This window comes from Poecilia reticulata, chromosome 3, assembly GCF_904066995.2.
Source record: "Poecilia reticulata chromosome 3, P_reticulata-male-v2, whole genome shotgun sequence".
Classification (NCBI taxonomy): domain Eukaryota; kingdom Metazoa; phylum Chordata; class Actinopteri; order Cyprinodontiformes; family Poeciliidae; genus Poecilia; species Poecilia reticulata.
The window spans coordinates 23,744,665-23,764,802 of record NC_088832.1 but is presented as its reverse complement, the minus strand read 5'-3'; the positions used below and the strand labels follow the sequence as shown (position 1 = coordinate 23,764,802).

The 20,138-nt window shown below is 38.4% G+C and overlaps 1 protein-coding gene across 1 annotated transcript in view; it reads left to right on the top strand.

Moving 5' to 3' along the window:
• itsn2b (intersectin 2b) overlaps window positions 1–19,818 on the top strand; it is a 44,972-nt gene extending 25,154 nt beyond the window's left edge. The window contains exons 18-40 of the mRNA XM_008405778.3: window positions 44–801; window positions 877–998; window positions 2,059–2,310; window positions 2,381–2,577; window positions 4,018–4,064; window positions 4,180–4,346; window positions 4,683–4,713; window positions 4,962–5,083; window positions 5,333–5,429; window positions 5,516–5,707; window positions 10,976–11,097; window positions 11,197–11,303; window positions 12,352–12,535; window positions 13,282–13,380; window positions 13,466–13,549; window positions 13,639–13,722; window positions 13,802–13,864; window positions 14,292–14,441; window positions 15,411–15,529; window positions 15,612–15,694; window positions 15,779–15,862; window positions 15,952–16,125; window positions 17,474–19,818. Coding sequence (XP_008404000.1) covers window positions 44–801; window positions 877–998; window positions 2,059–2,310; window positions 2,381–2,577; window positions 4,018–4,064; window positions 4,180–4,346; window positions 4,683–4,713; window positions 4,962–5,083; window positions 5,333–5,429; window positions 5,516–5,707; window positions 10,976–11,097; window positions 11,197–11,303; window positions 12,352–12,535; window positions 13,282–13,380; window positions 13,466–13,549; window positions 13,639–13,722; window positions 13,802–13,864; window positions 14,292–14,441; window positions 15,411–15,529; window positions 15,612–15,694; window positions 15,779–15,862; window positions 15,952–16,125; window positions 17,474–17,616 — 3,481 coding nt within the window. The 3' untranslated portion in view covers window positions 17,617–19,818. The remainder of the gene's footprint in view (window positions 1–43; window positions 802–876; window positions 999–2,058; window positions 2,311–2,380; window positions 2,578–4,017; window positions 4,065–4,179; window positions 4,347–4,682; window positions 4,714–4,961; window positions 5,084–5,332; window positions 5,430–5,515; window positions 5,708–10,975; window positions 11,098–11,196; window positions 11,304–12,351; window positions 12,536–13,281; window positions 13,381–13,465; window positions 13,550–13,638; window positions 13,723–13,801; window positions 13,865–14,291; window positions 14,442–15,410; window positions 15,530–15,611; window positions 15,695–15,778; window positions 15,863–15,951; window positions 16,126–17,473) is intronic.
• Window positions 19,819–20,138: the final 320 nt, after the last annotated feature.

Below are 20,138 nucleotides of genomic sequence, written 5' to 3'. Positions count from 1 at the left end.
ATTAGGAGTACGGTTTATAGTAATGCTGTGAATCTCTTCACAGGCGTATTAAACTGGAAAAGGAGCGCCAGTGGCAGGAGAAGCTGAGGAGGGATGAAGAAGAACGTCAGAGGAAAATTGAGGAGGAAAGGGAGGCCAAAAAGAGGGAGGAAGAGGAGAGGGAGAGACAGGCTGTCCTCCAGGCTGCCAGGGAGCAGGCGGAGCGAGAGCTGAGAGCGAAGGAGGAGGTCGAACGGAAACGGAGAGAAGAGGAGGAGAGGAAGAAAAGAGAGGAGGAGGAGCGCGTGAGGCTGATAGAGAGACGCAGGCAGGAGGAGGAGAGGAGAAAACTGGAGGAAGAGAGGAGGAAACTAGAGGAGGAGAGAAAGCAGCTGGAGCAGGAGAGGAGGCGGGAAGAAAAGAGAAAAGAAGAGGAGGAGAGGAAACGCAAGGAAGAGGAGGAGCGACGGAAGAGGGAGGAAGACAGGAGGAGGTTGGAGGAGGAGAAGAAAGAGGATGAGCGCCGGAGGGAGAGGGAGGAAGAGGAGAGGAGGAGACATCGAGCAGCGGAGGCGGCGCTCCGAGACGCTGACGAGAGGAGAAAGAGAGAGCAGGAGGAGAAACGGAGGGAAGAGGAGGACAAGAGGAAGCGAGAGGAAGAGAGGAGAAGACTTCAGCAGGAGGAAGAGGAGAGGAGAAAAGTGGAGCTGGAGGTGAAGAAGAAGAGGGAGGAGGGATCCCGTAAGCAGCAACCAAACGGAGGGAAGGTGGACATCCAGGAGAAGCTGACGTCTCTCCTGAGAGGCCTGGAGGAGAGGAAGGGTAAGCAGAACAACTCTGTTTTCTCCTGGATTATAATCCAGATTAATTCACCTCTTCATTCACCCGCTGCTACAGGTGGACAGCCGAAGGCCGCGCAGCACAGGAAGTCTGCTGCCCTCACATCCTACAAAGCACTTTACCCGTTCACTGCGCGCAACAACGAAGAGCTCAGCTTTGAAGCAGACGACATCATCGAGGTAAAAACGTCATTTAGGAAACACGGCCGGTTTTAATGCTCAAGGCTGATGGTTTCATGAAATCTGATTCATAAAACTAATTAAATCCAGTGAGATTCTGTGTGAACGGTCTACGACCCCAAAGCGACCCGAATGCCCAGAAAAGATAGCTGACATCACACGACAGAAACAATGACGGACAGAGACGTTTCTGGATTGATTTAAAAGTTTATTCAACAACGGAGCCGATGACATCATAACCAGACGAAGGAAGCTGATAAAAAAAAACTCGACTAATAGCGGCAACACTTTGTGGAGCATTAATTGGAACGATTGATTGTGATATGATGCGCTTCAGTTATTTGATTTGTTTACATCACAATAAACGTCCAGAGGTGGAAGCGGGAAACTCTCCAAATTCGACATGATCGTTCAGACACTTTGAAAACAATCTGATGCGTGTCCATTTTATAGAAGTGGCAGAGATCAGATTATTTTGTTGGTGTTAAGATTAGAATCGGGCAGTGCAGATGCGTTGAAAATAAAGATTAAAGGTTAAAGTTATCTCCCCTCACCTTCTTCAAACTAAACGAAATATGATGTCAGTCAACTGTGCTGTTATGGTTTATTTGTGTCATTATCATTTTTAAGATTTTACAAATGAAAAACGTTTCCAGGGTCAAAGGTCACCAAAGGTCAGCTTTACCCCTCTTAACAAAATCAAACAAAACTTATAAAGCTCTGGAAAAACTAAGAGCCATCTTAGAGAGTAAAAGATTAAAATCAGAGAAACTGGCCTCTTAACTTTTTCCAGAGCTGAATAAATTAATTGTGCTATGTTTCTATAGTTCAAATATTTGTAGCACAGTGTATTGGCACTAAATGTGTTGGATGTTGTAAATTTGAACTTGACTTGCTGCTTACCTTTTATGACCTCTGAAAACATTAGTATTTATCAAAAAAATCTTTGCCAACTTCCCTCAGGTGAACGTAGCTGATGTCTCAGAAGTTATCCTGTTGGTCAAAAGTCTCCTGCCTCCTTCTCGTGATGTAAAAATCAATCCTGTCTGTTTGCTGCCAGGTGGACGAGACGACGGAGAAGGAGGAGGGCTGGCTGTACGGCAGCAAACACGGGAAGATGGGATATTTCCCAGAGAGCTACGTTGAAAAGGTCGGCCCGTCAGATTCAACTAAACTCGCCGCTGCCGCTCCTCAAGTGTCGATCCAGGCGCAGCTTTCCAATGTGCTGGAAGCTGCAAAGGGATCAGGCACAAAGTCTGCCTTCACCCCAACGCAGTCTCCACACCCGGCTCCTTCTGAGACGCACGGACAGGTAACCACGGCAACTGCCTCCTGGTCCTCAGGCACTTCGATGGTTCTCTGAGCTGTCTCCTCTGTTGTAGCCGGTGGTGGGGAACGTTTTGGCTCAGGCGCTCTGCTCCTGGACGGCAAAGACGGACAACCACCTGAACTTCAACAAGGACGACGTAATTCGCGTGTTGGAGCAGCAGGAGAACTGGTGGCTGGGGGAGCTGAACGGCGAAAAGGGCTGGTTACCCAAAACCTACGTGACGGTCCTGGGAGAAGAGGAAGGGTCAGAGTAAGTCATGAATCAAGGCTCCATCAAAAGTTTCTTACTATTGTTAGTTTTCATGATTGTAGCTCAGAGCAAATGAAAACCCTAAATGGAGTTCACCTTAAATGAATTTCAAATCCAGAAATGTAACATTATAACCTAAATCAGGGCATCAAACTAATTTTCATTTTGGGCCAAATAAAAAATCTGAGTGTTCTTAAAGGACCGGTTGTGAGAGGATGTACTGATAAACCCATTAAACTGTTAATATATCAATAAATAGCTATTTGTTTCAGCATTCAGTAAGTGTTTCTTAAAATTTAATAATATTTAGCATCTTTTCACACTGATCCAGGATTTCATGATTATTTTGTGGGGTTTTTTTGTTGTTTTTTTAAATCAAAATAACAGATTTCATGGTGCTAAATTAGAAATATTTGTAAGGAATTTTCACGATATTTGCGCTAATGTGTGATGTTAAACGTGACTTTTTGTTAATTGCTGTGTGAGTTGCAAGTAAGGCTGATGCAGCAGGACCTTAAATTAAATGTTTTTGGGAAATTTTGAGAAAAAATTGCAGGAAAAATCAGACAAAAAATGTGGAGATTTGTAGGTTTTGTGTGACTTTTGCATTTCTGCAAAAAATTGGAGGGACTCACTGATGTAATTTGGAGTCTAGATGGAGAGAAAATAACCACTTATTATCCCCTTTGATAATTTAAAAAGAACATATGTTATTTAAAGATGTTTTTGTTTATAAAACTATTCCATGTTTTGTAGATCTGTCCTAGTTCATAGGCCAGTTTAAGTTTGTTTTAATGTTTCCAGGGAAGAAAATATTTTTTTATAGATCCAAGTTTGGCTGATCTGCAACAGTCTTGCTGTATTTGTTCACTAAATAAATCTGACAGTTTAAAACAAAAATATATTCTCACAGAAATTACAGAAATAAAATAAAAATAAATTTTTTATTTTAAAAAAACAACAAAAAAAATCACTCAAACATCCATGAAATGACTTGCATTTATTCTTCTGGCTTCCTTTATCTTCTCCTTTCAGCCTATTGTTTACCAAAGACTCTTTTCCTGTTTGTTTTTTTTAAGTGTACATTTTAGGAAAGATTTTCTTACAGCTTTAAAATTGTCTTCTAACTTAAAGAATGAACGCTGCTTGATCTGGAACAAAAAACAGCAAAGTTATGTAGCTTTTTCTTTTGTTGTTTTTCACCTCCAGGGGTTTGTACTTGCTGTTCTGTGGACGATAAATGTCGGCTGGTTCTGGGATGAATGTTGTGGCGAAACTGAATCTGTGGCTGTTGCTCTTGCTTTACCTGTCAGTCCAGTGTTTGTTCCAAATTTCACTGTTTACTTTAGGAGTTTCTATTTCCTGAAGTTTGCTTTCTGTTTAGGACTCATGCAAAACAAATGTAAAAGAATAATGAAGGAAGTTTTTCTCTGTTTTTAGACCCAAGAGCTCCACCTCAGATACAGTTGACACCCTTCAGCTTGAAGGTAGAGTACAACTCAAGTTACTGTGGCTTTATTCCATTAACACGGAAAATTGTCATTCTTGTCGTATCTATCTGCGTTATCAGTAGTTTATCTATGTTTGTTTTTGTCATTGCAGAGTATGTGGCGCTGTACCCGTTCGAGTCTCCAGAGCCTGATGACTTGACGTTCTCAGAGGGCGACGTAATCTTAGTGAGCCAGCGAGAAGGAGAGTGGTGGCGCGGGTCGACGGGCGAACACACGGGCGCCTTCCCCAGCAACTACGTCAAACCCAAAGAGGCTGACGTAAGGCACTCTGCACAAACTCTGAATAATGCTACACGGGTTCAAGAAATTTTACATATTCACCATCATTTCTTGCAACGTAGAAGTTGTGCTAAAGTAAAAAGGCGCAAGAATGATCCCGATAAGTTTGTCATCCTGAGATGGTAACAATAAACTGATAACATTCGCAAACTGAAATTTGAAGTGTTTTGTTTTTGATAGCTTTTAAATTTATTTTGAAAAAACAAAAAATAAACACTACAAAATATAAATATAGCATATTATCATCATGTGTTCCTTTATTTTGTGTGAATGTTTATGTGCAATACATTTAAGTTATTTTTTTTCTCCTTTTAGACATCAAGTGTATCTGGAAAGAAAAAGCAAGGTAAGCGCTTATGTTTTTTCTTATTTAAGAAACTATTTATGCAATTACTGCTTGTTAAAGCAGTAATTAAGTCGGTGTGCAGTCACAGTTAAAAGAAAGAGCACTTTGAAGACACTGGTATACTTTGCTCAATGTTTGCTTTATTTAACTCAATTTTATTAAGTGGGCCATTTTCCTAAATAACCATGAAGAATGGAGATTAAAATCTTGGTCATACATTTAACGTAATGATGCTGTCATGTGTGCAGAGATCGCTCAGGTGACCAAAGCCTACAGCTCTGCCAGCCCGGAGCAGCTGAGTCTGGAAAGTGGTCAGCTTATCCTCATTTTCAGCAAGAACCCGTCCGGTTGGTGGCTCGGAGAGCTTCAGGTGTGTGAAAACTATATTTCTAATATTTTTAAACATTCCTCAAAACTGCTGATAGACAGATAAGAGAGCAACAACAAGCATCTTTGTTGATCAACAGGCATTTGTGTGACAACGAATTACAGTGTAACTTCATGATAATAATGTTTTTCTTGTAAAAATTCATGTGTTCTTTGTGGAGACATTTTTCTGCATCCTCTCGGTGATTCAAATTTTGTGATCCGTGTGCGTTTTGATCTTCTCTGACTTCAGGCACGCGGCAAGAGACGTCAGAAAGGCTGGTTCCCTTCCGCTCATGTCAAAATATTGGGCTCCAACAGCGGAAAATCCACTCCCGCTCAACAGTCTGGTAAGACGCAACAGCTCTGGATGGGACTTCCGAGTAGCATAAATAAAATTTTTCTTAAATGACTCTTTTCTTTCCTGTTTGCTCAGTCTGCCAAGTGATCGCCATATACGATTACACAGCGGCCAACCAGGACGAGCTGAGCTTCTCTAAAGGGCAACTGATCAATGTTTTAGACAAGAGCAACCCCGACTGGTGGAAGGGAGAGGTTAACGGTGTCACCGGCTTGTTCCCCTTCAATTACGTCCAGATGACCACGGACAATGAACCCAGTCAAAAATGTGAGTAAAACTCACATTTTTCACAAAACATGAAAGCAAAGAAGTGTGCGTTGAAACTGGGGCTCTTCTTTGATTCTCCATATGTCTGAAACTAATCCTAAATCTGATGATTTATCAAACTTTACCTGTGATCACTAATAATTTCTGATCAGTTCCTGTTGTTTCCCTCTTTTCACTTCCTCCTTTGTTTTATTCCTCCTTTCCTCTCTCTCTTTCCCCTCCTTTGTCTTTCTCCTTCTAGGGTGGTAGAAAGCCTCTTCCTCTTCCTCTAGTTCTGCTCCAGGCCACAGAGACCCACTATCACACTCTGTTGCTTTGATGGGGTGAAAATCTGGCCTTTCTGTCTTCTAATTATTCCACTCTGCAAACTAAACCATTTGAGGGAAAACCAGAAAAAGGAGAAATGTCTTCCTTTATATAAATAATGGGTCTTTGAATGATTTTTGGCTCACCGTGTTGATTCTCTGGGTTGTTGAAACCTCTGTGCCTTTTATCCTTGCGGATTTTTGTTTGTTTGTTTGTTTGTTTCAAATTTTGAACTGGTGTCGCTGAATCTGCAGGAAAGCGTGTTAAACGGAGCGATGGTGGGTTTCTGTTGCTTGTCTTTCCTCTCTTTTGCTTGTTCTTGTATCCAGATACGTTTCTTTTTTCACATTTTTAGAAGTTTTAAATCTCAAAACAATCTTTAGGAAAGGATTAAAAGATCAAGATTCTTTTTTTAACATTAGAAAAACATGAAAACATGGAATAGGCTTCTTGTTTAGCCATGGATTGTATGTAAAAGATGGACACGGCCTGCTCGCCCCCTGCTGGTCACCAGAAGGAATGCAAACAGCTGCATTCTCTCTAATTGCCAGCAGGCGGCGACCTTGTATTTGTAAAAAGCCTATGGGCCTTCTCACACAGTCTTTGACAAAACACGTCATGGAGCCACAGCTGCCATATTTGGTCATTCCCGCTCATTTCTCTGTGTGTTTTCAGAATAAACACTGCCTTGCAAAAGTATTCACACCCTTTTCAGCACAAACTTAAGCGTTTTATTGGGATTTAATGTGACAAACCAACACAAATTGGTTAAAAGGAAATTAATATTTTTCATTTTCTTCTCAAATTAAAATTTGAAGAGTGTCTCAGATTGTATTAAGCTTCCTTTACTCATCAAATAAAACATAAAATGATGGAGAAGTTCAAAGCAGAATTGCGTTATGAAACAATATTCTTAGTAGGGCTGAAACGATTAATCAGATTATGAATTGATGATTGAAATAATTGTCATTTTGCATTTAAGATGAAAAATGCCCTCTGTTTTACCCAAAACTGAAGTGTCTTAGCTTAATTTTCCCATGGTATGAGTATCTGCCAATGGGACAAGTACTTTCTAACCAATATTAACAATTCGTTTACTTATAACGAGCTTCTATATCTCACTCATAAGTAATGCAAAGTAATTAATGTGGAAGGCTAAATATGTACGCCTCACTTTTTAGATAGTTTTTAATTAATTAAGACTGATTTGTTATTTTCCTTCCGCTTCACATGTATGCACTGCATTGTGTTGGTCTATCATGTAAATCCCACTAAAATACACTGAAATATTCTTGTAACAGTTCAAAATGCGGAAAGTCTTCTGAACACTAATGCGAGGCATTGTGGAAAAGCTTCACAGAATCCCAAACGGCGTCTCTGATTCGAGGTTTTTTTTCCCCGCTGTCTTGGCTTTCTTTTACAGACAAGTGTTGATGCAGCTTTGTGACATCTCCTGCTTCTGAGGCGCCCTTTGACTCCCACATTCTCCTCCATTCCTTACTAACAAGACACCAAAGGCTCTTCAGTCGCACCTTGAGCAGACTGTGTGAAAAGGCCAGTCAGGAAAGGACATTTCTTCCTAAACTCTTATCTTATGATTGTCTTTTTGCAAACAATGAACAAATATAGATTAAAAGTAACGGTGAGGTGGATGGGGCTGTTTGTGGACCAAACTCAGTCAGAGATTAAGGCAGTAGAAGCCTAAATTAAAATTAATACTGAACAAAAGGGATGCTATTGTGGCTGTGTCCATCTTTTATGTACTCTGTGGTTATGAAATGTGTTTTTCTTCTTTGGTTTCTCATGTTTGCTTGTGTGTTGATTTAATGTCAATAAAACTCGGTTGGGTCACAGATTTTAAAAAATATATATATTTAAAAGCCATAAGTGGTATTGATGCTGTTACAAACATACATTTGTGTTTATCCTACACCTCTATAGGGATTTAATTATTTTCCTGCTGCTCTTATAGATTTTTTTGAGATGTATGAATTCAGAAACTGTACTTGTTATGATTAATACTTTGCAATGGACATAAAAAATCTTCACGTCCTCTTAAAATACCAAGTACAACCAAGATTAATCATTTTAGACCTTTTTCCACTTTTAATGTTACAATTTTACAGCTCATCTAAAATCTGCTGGAGAGGAAAAACTTGTTTTTACACCCTGGACATGATGTAGAACCAGCAGAGGTTTCTGCTTATGACTTGGACCTCCATAAGGTCTGTGGGTTAAAAGACTTTTTAAAGGCCTTTTCTTTTACAGAAAACATCCAGGCATCCTAAAACACCCGAAAAACAACTCTACACATAGCCAACAGAGCTGTAGTTTATTAAAAATTTTGACTTCATAAGTCGCATGCAATTAGGCTTTAGATTCCTGCATTTCCTTTTTATTACTCTGGTTCATTGCTAAACAAAGTAGACGCCTCCTACTTTAGAAGTTTAGAAGTGCACCCTTATAAGTCACATTCAGTAGGCACTACACCATCACCTAGCAACCCCACCCGAGCTCAGCCCATCTCCTAGCAACCCCCCCCAGAGCTCAGCCCATTACCTAGCAATCCAAGCTGAGCTCCAGAACGTTTATATCAAAACTACTGATAGAAACTTCTAGTGGGAATAGATTCAAGTGGCTCTTGCATTGTTAGATTTTAAGATGAGTTTAAAGAAGTTTGTTTTGTGTCAAAAGAGAAACAATCCTAATAGTTGCAATAAAGTATTTTGTTAGTTTGAGGCCTACAAAGGCAAAAAAAAAAAAAAAATTACAGAAGTTTTATTTTTTTATTTTTTTCAAGTGGTCATTTGTCAGTTGAGTCTATTTTACTCTTCTCAGATTCTGTCACTTATATCCAAATGTTATACAAGAAATTAAACTGTTCACCCAATAGTTTATGATTTTTTTCCCCAGGATGTTAAATGTTTTATAATACATCTCACAAGTGGGAAAAAAAACGGGTAACTTTTCAGTTACCCGTTTTTACATTCTCAAAAAGGGAAATTGTACAGACTCATCTGGCTGTTTTTATTATGACATTTACAGAAAAATGTCACTATAGACATACTTTGTGAAGCATGGTGGTGGCAGAATCATGTCTTGTGTTACTTTTCTTCAAATGGAGTTTGTGTTTTCAAAGTATCAACAATCGTAAATAGGAGCCGTTTTTGGATCAAAACCTTTTGGATGTTTTAGTTTCAGTTCAATCAAATGTCAAAAATTGTTTTGTGGAAAAAGGTTTCAAATGGATTATGTTGGTCTTATTTTTTTCAGAACACTAAAATCTGCTTTTTATCAAGTTTATTCACATTTTTGACTGCACTGTCCTACAGATCAACAATTAAATACATTACTTTGTGACGCGAACAAAAAGAAGCTCAGGTTGTTGCATTTCTTTTTAAATGAAACTGGAGTGAACGTACTGACATGAAGCTGCTGATGTGTTATGAATTCAGAGCTTTGAGCAGAACAAATAATGGTGAAGGTGTTAATATTTTCTGGTGCTGGTCGGTGTGACTACTTCTGCAAATCTGCCTGATACTGAATATTTTTTCTGATTCTAAATAAATGAATAAAGGGTTATTTGAGACAATGCTTCAGTCAAGTATTTTTCTTAAACGTGTTATTTCATCTTTAGAAATCTTTACTGTTTGTGTTTTCTGTGCTAGCAACATAAATGTGATGTAGGTGACCTCATAAATGTATTTTTTCTCAATCACTTCTGAATTTTTCCCAAATGGATAAAAATTTTCTCCCGTTTTTAAATTTTTTTTCTAAGTTTTCTAGGGAACATTTGTAAAAAAATATATATATATATATATATATATATGTGTATATATATATATATATGTATGTATGTATGTATGTATATATATGTATGTATGTATGTGTATATATATATATATATATATATGTATGTATGTGTATATACGGTTTTTTAAGCTTTTTCAAGGTGGAAAAGCAGAGAAACGTTTCGCCTGTATCGTCTCTAAACAGGCCAGTGAGTAAAGAGGGAAAGGAGGAATTTCTCTTCCTGTTTTGGTACAAGCAGATTTCAGAGCGACGAGGAGATAAGAGCTCAGGCGAGTCAGGCAGGAGACAAACGGAGAGAAAGCTGTAAAACCTGAGCAGAGAGAATCGGTCGTAGAAATGACTTCGGACGGCAGATTTCAGTTTTTAAGGCTTTGGGATGAGGATGAGGAAGAGTTTAGGGAGCAAGAGGAAAGAAATAACTCTGGTGAGGAGCAGCCACTTTGTTTGGGAATCTCAGAATGGCACCGGTGTGATCTTTTAGTTGGTAAGTGTAAATTTACAGATTGGAAATTTCTGTCCTTTTTTCTTCTTGTTCCTTTAAAATATTTGTACTTCCATTTGGGTCTGAGCTGCTTCTAAAAACAGAATGCTTAAAAATACACCCAGGTGTTTTCTGGCAATAAGTTACTTGTTTATTTTGGTGTCTGGAAAATGTGCCTTTTCAAAATCCTCCTAATTATTAAGCCACATTTGTCGGGCACTACATCATTACCTAGCAACCCAAGCTGAGCCCCAGAATGTTTTTTACAAGCTGTACAATGGCTGCTGGAAAACACGAGTGTTTTGTTGTTGACTTACCAGCCAGAAACGACTGCATTCTTGTTGTTTGTGCAGGAGGCTCCGTGTCTGCTTTTCAGAAATGCACGGTTGTATAATTGCACATCTGTTTCACGTGCGAGTGTAAACGTTGAATTTGGATTTAAAAGTAACAGACTTCCTAAAACATTTCATTCAGAAAGAAACTCAAAACAGGCAGAACTGAAATGAGACGAACATGTTTTGTTTAACCATAGATCTAAACTAACTTGTTCAAGGAAGCATGAAGGTCACCTTTAGGAATGTTTCAGAAATGAGTTGTTGTACTTCAGAAGCTTTAAGGCGCCCACCGTTTGTGGCTGAAATGTTCAGATTGTTGCTCCCGTCCTGCAGGGTGTACAGACCCATCCAGCCTGGACTCTCTCAGCCCCCAGGAGAAGAAGAGGCAGGGCTACATCCACGAGTTGATAGAGGCGGAAGAGAGATATGTGGAGGACCTGCAGGTTGTGCTGGATGTAAGTCAATGAAAGTAGTGCAAATAAAATATGACGAAACATTTGCTTTGCTCTTCACTTCATTTCTGCACCTTCATCTTACTGCTGCGTTGGTTGCAGGTTTTCTACAAGCCGATGTCGGAGTCGCGGCGGCTGACTGATGCAGAGATGGCCATGATCTTCGTCAACTGGAGGGAGCTTCTGGCCTGCAACAGTAAACTTGTGAAGTAAATATCATCTGGTGGAGCGAACAGAACCAGAACCAAATGAAGTATTCAACGTTTTAAAAATAATTTTTTTAACAACTTTGTGGGAGCACATCATGGCCTGTTTTTATTTTCTCTAATGAAACCCTGATATTTGTAGCGAGTCCCCTGATGCAACACTTTGTAGAACCGCCTGCTGGACTTTGACTAGGCCAGAAAAAACAACTTTGGGCAAGTTGATAAAATTTGAGCTGATTTTCACATTTGGTGGGTTTTTAAAACGTTTTCAGAGGAAAATGTTATCAAAATAGTAGGAAAAAAAACTTGTTAAATTTTATACAATGCCTTTTCCTTTCCCTCATTTTTAGTTATTTATTTTGAAATGTCTAGTCTGATGAATGTGACATCATCAGTGATTAATAGACATATTTGATTTCAGTCTCATAGTCCATATCACATAAACGAACAATAAGAATATATAAAAATGCAAAATAGAATATACTTTATTGATCCCCAAAGGGAAATTGCCTTTTTGTGATTTTTTATATATTTTTTGCAATAAAAATTAAATATCTGTGGTACTAACTTAGAAATTAGTACTTATTGATAAAATAATATTTAAGCACTCTGTTATCTTGACTGTTCTGTTTATGCCTCCCTCTCTAAAGGGCCACATAAAAAAAACTGGTGGGCTGAATTTGGCCTCCGGGCCTCGGGTTTGACACATGTGATCTAAGTGTTAAATTTTAATAATACAAATATAACCACAAGAGATAAAGTTTATAAAATGTATATATACCTAAAAGTAACTCAATATGACTGAATATAAATACATAAATAACATGGAAATGTGTTAATCTAAAAGCGATCTATAAATGAGAGCAGAGAAAATTTGATTTAAGTTACTCAGACCTGGACATTGTAAATAAATAAAACAAAATGCCCAACCTTTTAGGAAGCAATCATACTTTTTGCACATTTTTGGATGCTATCTAAGCTGATAAATTTAACCCTAGCATACTGTATCTTATTATATTTAAGTTTTAAATGGATCACATGTTGCATTCAGGGCTCTCCATGCTCGGAAGAAAACCACGGGGGACAACGTGCCGGTCCAGAAGATCGGAGACATCCTGGCCTCTGAGCTGTCCCACATGCAGCCCTACATCAGCTTCTGCTCGTCCCAGTTCAACGGCGCCGCGCTGCTCCAGACCCGCACCGACAACGAGCCAGAATTCAAGGCGTTCCTCAAGGTAGGAGCGGAAACGAAATGAGGAAGGACGGGAAGAGGTCAGGAAGCCTTTGGAGCCGAGGAAACGGGAGATTTAATCTGTGTGGCCCTACAGAACTAACTCAGAGATTTATTGAGTTAAATAGTATTTATTTTCTAATGTTACAGAGCCCCTTTGGGTAGTTGATAAAACCCATTTACAAACTGATAAAACATAAATAAACGTCTCTGCATTCAAAAAGTTGACACAATTATGTAATTTGGCAGAATACAGATGAAAACTCCTTTGGTTTGATGGATGAAATAATATTTAAGCAAAAACTGTTATTTTGAAGGCTCTCAGAAGTGTAGAGGGCCAAACAACAGGGAAAAGGCGGGCCAGATTTGGCCCACGGACCTCAAATTTGAGATGTTCTAGTCAGTATGAAAACTGAAAGTCTTTCTGCTACAACATAAGCTTTGAGTTTTAGTTTGACTTTATTGAATGTAGTGTAATAAAAGAATAAAGTTGCATACAAACAAAATAAACTTAAAAGAATAACGGTAGTAAAGTGTATTTATATTTAAGGAGTGGGAAGAAGTACGAACTTATTTTCACACCCATTTGTCTTACAGCTGCAGCATCATCCAATAAGTTACTATTTGGGTTTAAAATAACTGGGGCTATTTTTAGGATTTTACATGCATATTATCGTCCTGTTTGAGATTGTCTGAAGTTTTACATCCATATAACATTTTTTAAAGCTGCGTCGCCTTTTCTCTGTCCAGAAAATCGCGACAGACTACAGGTGCAAAGGCATGCCGCTGTCCAGCTTCCTGCTGAAGCCGATGCAGCGAATCACTCGCTACCCGCTGCACATCAAAAACGTAGGTCGTCCAGTCAGTGACCGGATACAGTCAGTCTGTCGTCCGTTCGTTGTTGTCCGCTAAAGATGATCTTCGGTGTGTGTAGATCCTGGAGTGCACAGCAGAGGGCCATCCTGACCGCGGCCACCTGAAAGAGGCTCTGGAGAAAGCGGAAGAACTCTGTCAGCAGGTTCTTCAGATTTTAATCTGATCTCATTAATACGCTGCTGCTTTTTCTTTGGGGTGAAGCGGCGACCAGACGTTTTTGTTTCTGTCCAGGTGAACGAAGGCGTCAGGGAGAAGGAGAACTCTGACAGGCTGGAGTGGATCCAGAACCACATACAATGTGACGGCGCTGTGGAGGTAATGAGAATTCAGCACTCATAAACTCAAAACAGAGATTATAATCCAGGAGATTGATTAATCTCCTCTCTTCTCACAGCATTTGGTGTTTAACTCTCTGACAAACTGTTTGGGCCCCAGAAAACTGCTGCACAGCGGAAAGGTGATCAAATCTGAATCAGTAAAAGTTTGTCTGCATGTTCTGATGAAGACAGAAAGTTTAATGATTTAAATGTTTTTAAAGGTACTAAATGACAAGGTAGCGAAATAAGCCCTTACAATGTTTTTTTAAAAATTGTAAATGAAAGCATTACTTTATTGGTATAGCTAAATGAGGGACCAAAAATTACTTTTTTTTCTGCCAGTCTCAGAGTTGCAATATTTCAAAAATATATCGAATGAAGATAAAAAATTCTAAAAATAAAACTAATTTAGCAAATTTGAGGAATATTAAACCCAAAACAGATTGAAAATAAAACTGGAACGGTACAAATTGTCCCCTTGCTGTCATTTAAAATGTGTAGATTTTCTTGTCTTTTCTAACTGTAATTTAGTTGTTTTTTTAATAATTTAATGCGTCTGTTTTTCAGATGTACAAGGCAAAAAGCAGCAAGGAGCTCTGGGCTTTCCTTTTCAATGACTTCCTGCTTTTAACTCATGCTGCCAAACAGTTCACCTCTTCTGGGCCCGACAAGCTGTTCAGCAAGAGGAACAACGTCCAGCTCAAGATGTACAAACCAGTAAGGAACCTCCACAGAAACCAGTTTCATTTTTAAACATTAATTCTATTTTTATCCGATTAATCATCAGAGTAATCAATAATCAGTAGTTATAGCCGCAGTAAAAACAGCATTTTTTAGCCTTTCAACTTGTTTGGTTGTTGATTTTCACATTTAATGTTGTTAGCATCACCCAGGATCCTCTACAGTGTTGAGGTGTCTCTTTAATCTTGTGACCTAAATGGACTGATTTTGCTGAGTCGTCTTCAAAAAGTTGCGATCAAAGTTGCCAGCTTTATTTTTGCAATAATAACATGGTCTTACAATGAAGTAAAAATTTCTGGATGTAGTAAAAAAGAATTTTAACACTTAAAAAGCACAAATAACGTTTACAAGTAGCTTCTTGAAATAGAATCTTTAACAGTGCAAAAGAAGAACTCTAATAAAACTAAACTGAAATGAAAGAAAAAGTCACAACAAAATAAAACTAAACTACAAAGAAAACCCAAACTATAATTACTTGGCCCCTGTTGTAGAGAACAGCAAAATAATTTTATTAATGTAGCACATTTTCAGCAACAAGGCAGCTCAAACCTTTACATGAATTAGAAGGAAAACAAAAACAACAAACCAAAAAGACAAAAACGTAAAGGTACATGTTTGTTTAATAAAATGTATAAACTAGTAGAGGTTTCTCTGGATCTTAACTTTGTTCTGGATTAGAGAGGTAAAAAGCTAAATGTTGGTTCCAGTTGTTCTGGGTCGAGTTCTAGATTTGTATAAAACTAAATGTCGGGTCTCCATGTTTGATTCTGTGTTGCTAAGTAACAAGCTAACAGGAGTTTCTCTTGGTGTTGCTCCAGTATTGAGCTAAACATTGGTCTAAAGTAATAAATACTCCACAGTTTATAAAAGTAGTGAACTCAACAGACAGACCAGGTGAAGAAATGACGCATTAGAAACTGGAAACTCGTTTCCTGTTTTCCACAGCCTGTTCTGCTGAACGAGGTTCTGGTGAAGCTTCCGGATCCCTCCAGCGACGAGCCCATCTTCCACATCTCCCACATCGACAAAGTCTATGTGTTGCGGACCGACAACATCAACGAGCGGTAGCTGCTCACCAGCCAGCTAGCATCACTCTGATGAGCTCAGCAGATTCAGTGTTTTCACCAACTCTCTGTGTGCCAACAGGACTTCCTGGGTTCAGAAGATAAAAGTGGCTTCTGAGGAGTTCATCGAGACCGAGAAGAGGAAGAGGGAAAAGGTTTATCAAGGTTGGTCATTTGGAGCGGCCATGTTTGGCTCTGCTGCGTTCTGGTCTGAGTTGAACATTAAAACCGTCAAACGTGTGTGTGCAGCTCGTTCTATAAAGGGCACCGGCATCGGCAGACTCCTCGTCACCATCCTGGAAGCCACCGAGCTCAAAGCAGCCAAACCCAACGGTGAGTCTCTTCCTCCTCCTCCTCCTCATCTCCCTGCTTCGTGACCCCGTTCTCCTCACAGACTCGTTGCGTTTCTTTGCTTCCTGCAGGTAAAAGCAACCCGTACTGCGAGGTGACCATGGGCGCTCAGACGTTCACGTCCAGGACGATCAACGACACCCTGAACCCAAAATGGAGCTTCACCTGTCAGTTCCACATCAGAGATCTCTACCAAGACGTCCTCTGCATCACCATCTCTGAAAGAGACCAGTTTTCACCAGATGGTGAGCTGAAAACCGAATCCTTTCACCTCTTGGTTAAATACTGTAATATTTACCCACTTCTGATGTCTAAAATCCAATCAGAGCAGCACGATTCCTGGCTGATTTCTCCCTTTTAACCTGACAAAAAGCTGCATTATTTCTTTCTTAGCCGCTCTGAATCAGAACTAAAGAACAGCACTGTGTTGTAGTTTGTCACAAAATTTGTTGTAGTAATGTGATGATAAAAAATCATGATAAAAACACTATTTATTACTTTTCTTCAAGTAATTGTACGGCTGTGACTATTCATAGCACCACAAACACAAATTTTGAAAAACATTCCCAAGATGAATGTAGCTAAATCAACAGAGGAAAGCCTGTTAATGGAGGCGTTTTTATATAAAATCAACTTTTTTTATTTCTGCATTATGTTATGATGTCAGCCTGGAGTGTTTCATGCATGTTTGAGAAATCCTTTAATTCAAATTAGAGAATACTTCATGGATCAGAAATTAAAAGTTGTTGTAACTCATATTAATTCAAAGTTAAATTCAAAAGTTAAAAGCAGGAAACCACGATTGGCAGGAAACATCTCCTGCAGCAGTCTGTGTTACAGTGACTTTGAAGAAGCTTCTGACTGAAGAAACTCTGTTTTCTCATGATGAAGATGGTGGTCAGAGTTGTCCATAAATTTCATGATTTTATGAAGAATCCTTCATAATAAGAATCTCTCATGGAAACAATTTTTATACAGTTTTGACCTTTTTTTTTAAGTCTCTATAGTAAGTTAATGATTAATCGGCTAATAAATTAGTAGATGATTAATCGTTTCAGCTCTACTCACCTCACTAGTACGCACTACCATAATTTCTGGACTATAAGGTGCACTTAACAGCCTTTAATTTTATGAAGAAACGAAGCCTTATAATCCACATTGCCTAACATGTTGTTCTGGAGTAGAACAGCGCCCTCTAGTGGATTAATATGGATTTATCCTGGTTGTGCTTACTGACCCAGACTTGGTTTTGTGTGGCTCATGGCGCTCTGTCAAAATGTTTTAGTTACATTACGGCTACCGTAGTCAGCAGCGTCGCGGAGTAATTCGTCCTGGACTTTGACTGACCGACTATTCCGACTGTTTTGTTTTGCTTGATGAGCTTTATAGTCCAGTGCGCTTTACACGTGAAAAAAGATCAAAAATAGACCGTTCATTGACAGTGCACCTTACAATCTAGTGCCTTGTATAGTGCAGAAAATATGGTGCTTCATGTTGGTTTATCACATAAGATCCCAATAAAAAACGTTAAAGTTTATCTGATGGTTAATGTTGTTAACTTTGGCGCTCCATGGTCCGTTTCTCTCTCCTCAGGGTTCCTTGGGCGGACGGAGGTTCCCGTGGCAACCATCAAGAAGGAGCTGGAGAACAAGGGACCGGTGACGCGGCGTCTTCTTCTGCACGAAGTCCCGACCGGGGAGGTGTGGGTCCGACTCGACCTGCAGCTCTTCAAATAGCAAAGAGACGCAAAGCAGAACTGTCCTTCTCAGAAACTTACCAAAGACGACAAGAAGCAGAAAAGCTCTGGACTGTTTCTTGTTCATTGCCTTAAAAATGCAAAACTAACCTGAACTAATACCTCTGCCGCTGCCGCCCAGTCCTCTGGATCGGCCGTCATCTGTATCCAGCTATAGGAGTTTTTGTTTCTACTTTTCCTCCTGATTAAGGGAAGCAAGAGTTTCTGTCAAACAAATGCTTTCTAATCAGAAGACAGCCTTTTGTTTTATTTTTTTAAACGGTTAAATCAGTGAAATTAGCTGTAATTTTTTTTACTTCTCTGTTACAAAAGTCGGGTTTTATTCTCCCTTTGCCAAACTCCAGCCATTGAGTTCATGATCAAGTAGTTTTATTCCAGCTGTCAGGAGTATGTTAAAGTTTTAATATTATATTTTTTCCTGAGGAGAATCCGACTCGCGCTGTTTGACTCGTCTTCATCAGAAGCGTCACAAACAATGGACGACAGATGACGGACAGCAGTGTGAAACGCCCCCGACAGCGGGACGAGAAATTTCAGATTGTCGCTCTGCTCTCCGCTGCGTTTACTAAAGTAGGCAGAAGATCTCAGGACTTGATGTTTTGAGGTCATTTCCTGTTTTCTGGTGTGTTTGTATCAATGTATGTGTGAAGTTTAAGTTTCCCAAGTAGAGAGAAGTTGATGAAACAACAATGTAGGCTTTGATTTTTGGAATTAATTTAGAGAAATGTCACTTTAAGACCCGGGTTGTTCAGATAAGATCATTCTTCTTTGCTTTTTTCAGTCAAGGCCAAGTAACTTTAATTAATTTATAAGACACCGACCTGCTGAGCGCTTCCTGTGTTACTCTTACAGATTCAGGATTTAAGGAGGATAACATTTTAAGGCGGCACAAATTAATTTTACTAATTGATCCGTCTGCTCCTGTTTAAACGTCTGTGGCTTCTGGAGTGAAATTCAGCAAACAAACATTTCAGTCTGGTAACCTGGTCAGGTTACCAGACTGAAAATTTCTACAGTCTATGGAAGCCCTGAAGGGACATTTCTATGTTTTTAGGGCTCTGACCAAATTTATCTTTTCTTCTCATATTCAGCTAGTGGGAAAAAAACAGTTTTGGTTGCAATATTTTTATTATTTTTCTTTTTAGAGAATAAATTATAATTTATTCTAATTCTAATTTGTAATTAAAATAATTATAAATTAGAATCATTTAAAATTATTCTAATTTATAGAATAATTGTATTCTATAAATATACCATCCTTATCATTGATAATAAATCAAAATTTAAATTGGAACGAATCACAAATAAGGATAATTAATACTCTTATTATTAATGAATGGAAGTTTATTCTTGCCATAATTAATAATTCTAATAATGGCATTAATGTATTATTATTATTATTATTGAGGACTAACTAATTCTGTTTACATAATCTGTGATAACTTTGTACATTATTACTGATGGGCTAAAATACTGTTAATAATAATAATACATTATGTAAAAGCAAGAAAAGAATAAAAAAATTTGATCAGCTCTTAAAAATCAAAAAAGAGAGAAATTGTATCTATTAAAGTCAAACACAAAAGGAAAAATGAAAATTGTCCATAATTATTTGCTTTGATTTCCCTTTTAACGAAAACTGACTTTTATTTCATTCAAACAAATAAATAATAAAAAAATCTCCTTTCCTTGAGCTTTTCTAAGTTGTTCATAACTCATAAAGTTAAAAGAAAAAAAAATCAATTAAAATCAATTTATCACCCTTCAGGTCTTCCATACATTTGGTTTGTTTTATTTTCTCCTGAATACAAACAGACTTTATATTTATTTCTTTATTTATGCGTGTGACTATCTGGAGGCCGTTTCTGCACCGTCGGCCGGTTTTAACTGGTAGAAGTCTGACCTGCTGCACGTTGTTCTTTCATTTCGTCCCGTCCAGTCGGTTTGTTTTAAAGTGTCGTATTAACAAATGTTCTTTTGAACTCCTAGAAAATGTGTTACATGACATGATTATGTCTTTTCTGTATATTGGTGGTAAAGTTGTCCTGAGTTTTAGTTTTTATTCTCTGTTTAGTCTGCGATGGCTGCCGCAGTGCCTCACTAACAGTGTTTTGGCCTTCACACGACTCTCTGAATCAGGTTTGTAGAAGGCAGAATAAAGACATTAAAGCTGAGAAAACCATGGGATTTCTGACTGATGGTGTGTAGCGATAGATACACAATTTCTGTTCTGATATTTCTTTTAAACATTAAAAAAACAATCCTTCCACATACAAATGTAAGCCATAGAAACCTAAAAGTTCAAACAATAAATCTTTTTATACAAGCATTTAGCAAATAAAATAAATTAACTGAGCTAAAGCAGAAAAAAGGTCTTTGTCTGGTTTCAGTTCTAAATAAAACATTGCCAAAATTTCTAAGTAAAATATTACAGTAACATTTTGTGACAGAATAGATGTTATTTTATTATTTTTAGGAAAATATTTTTGATATTTTCCACTT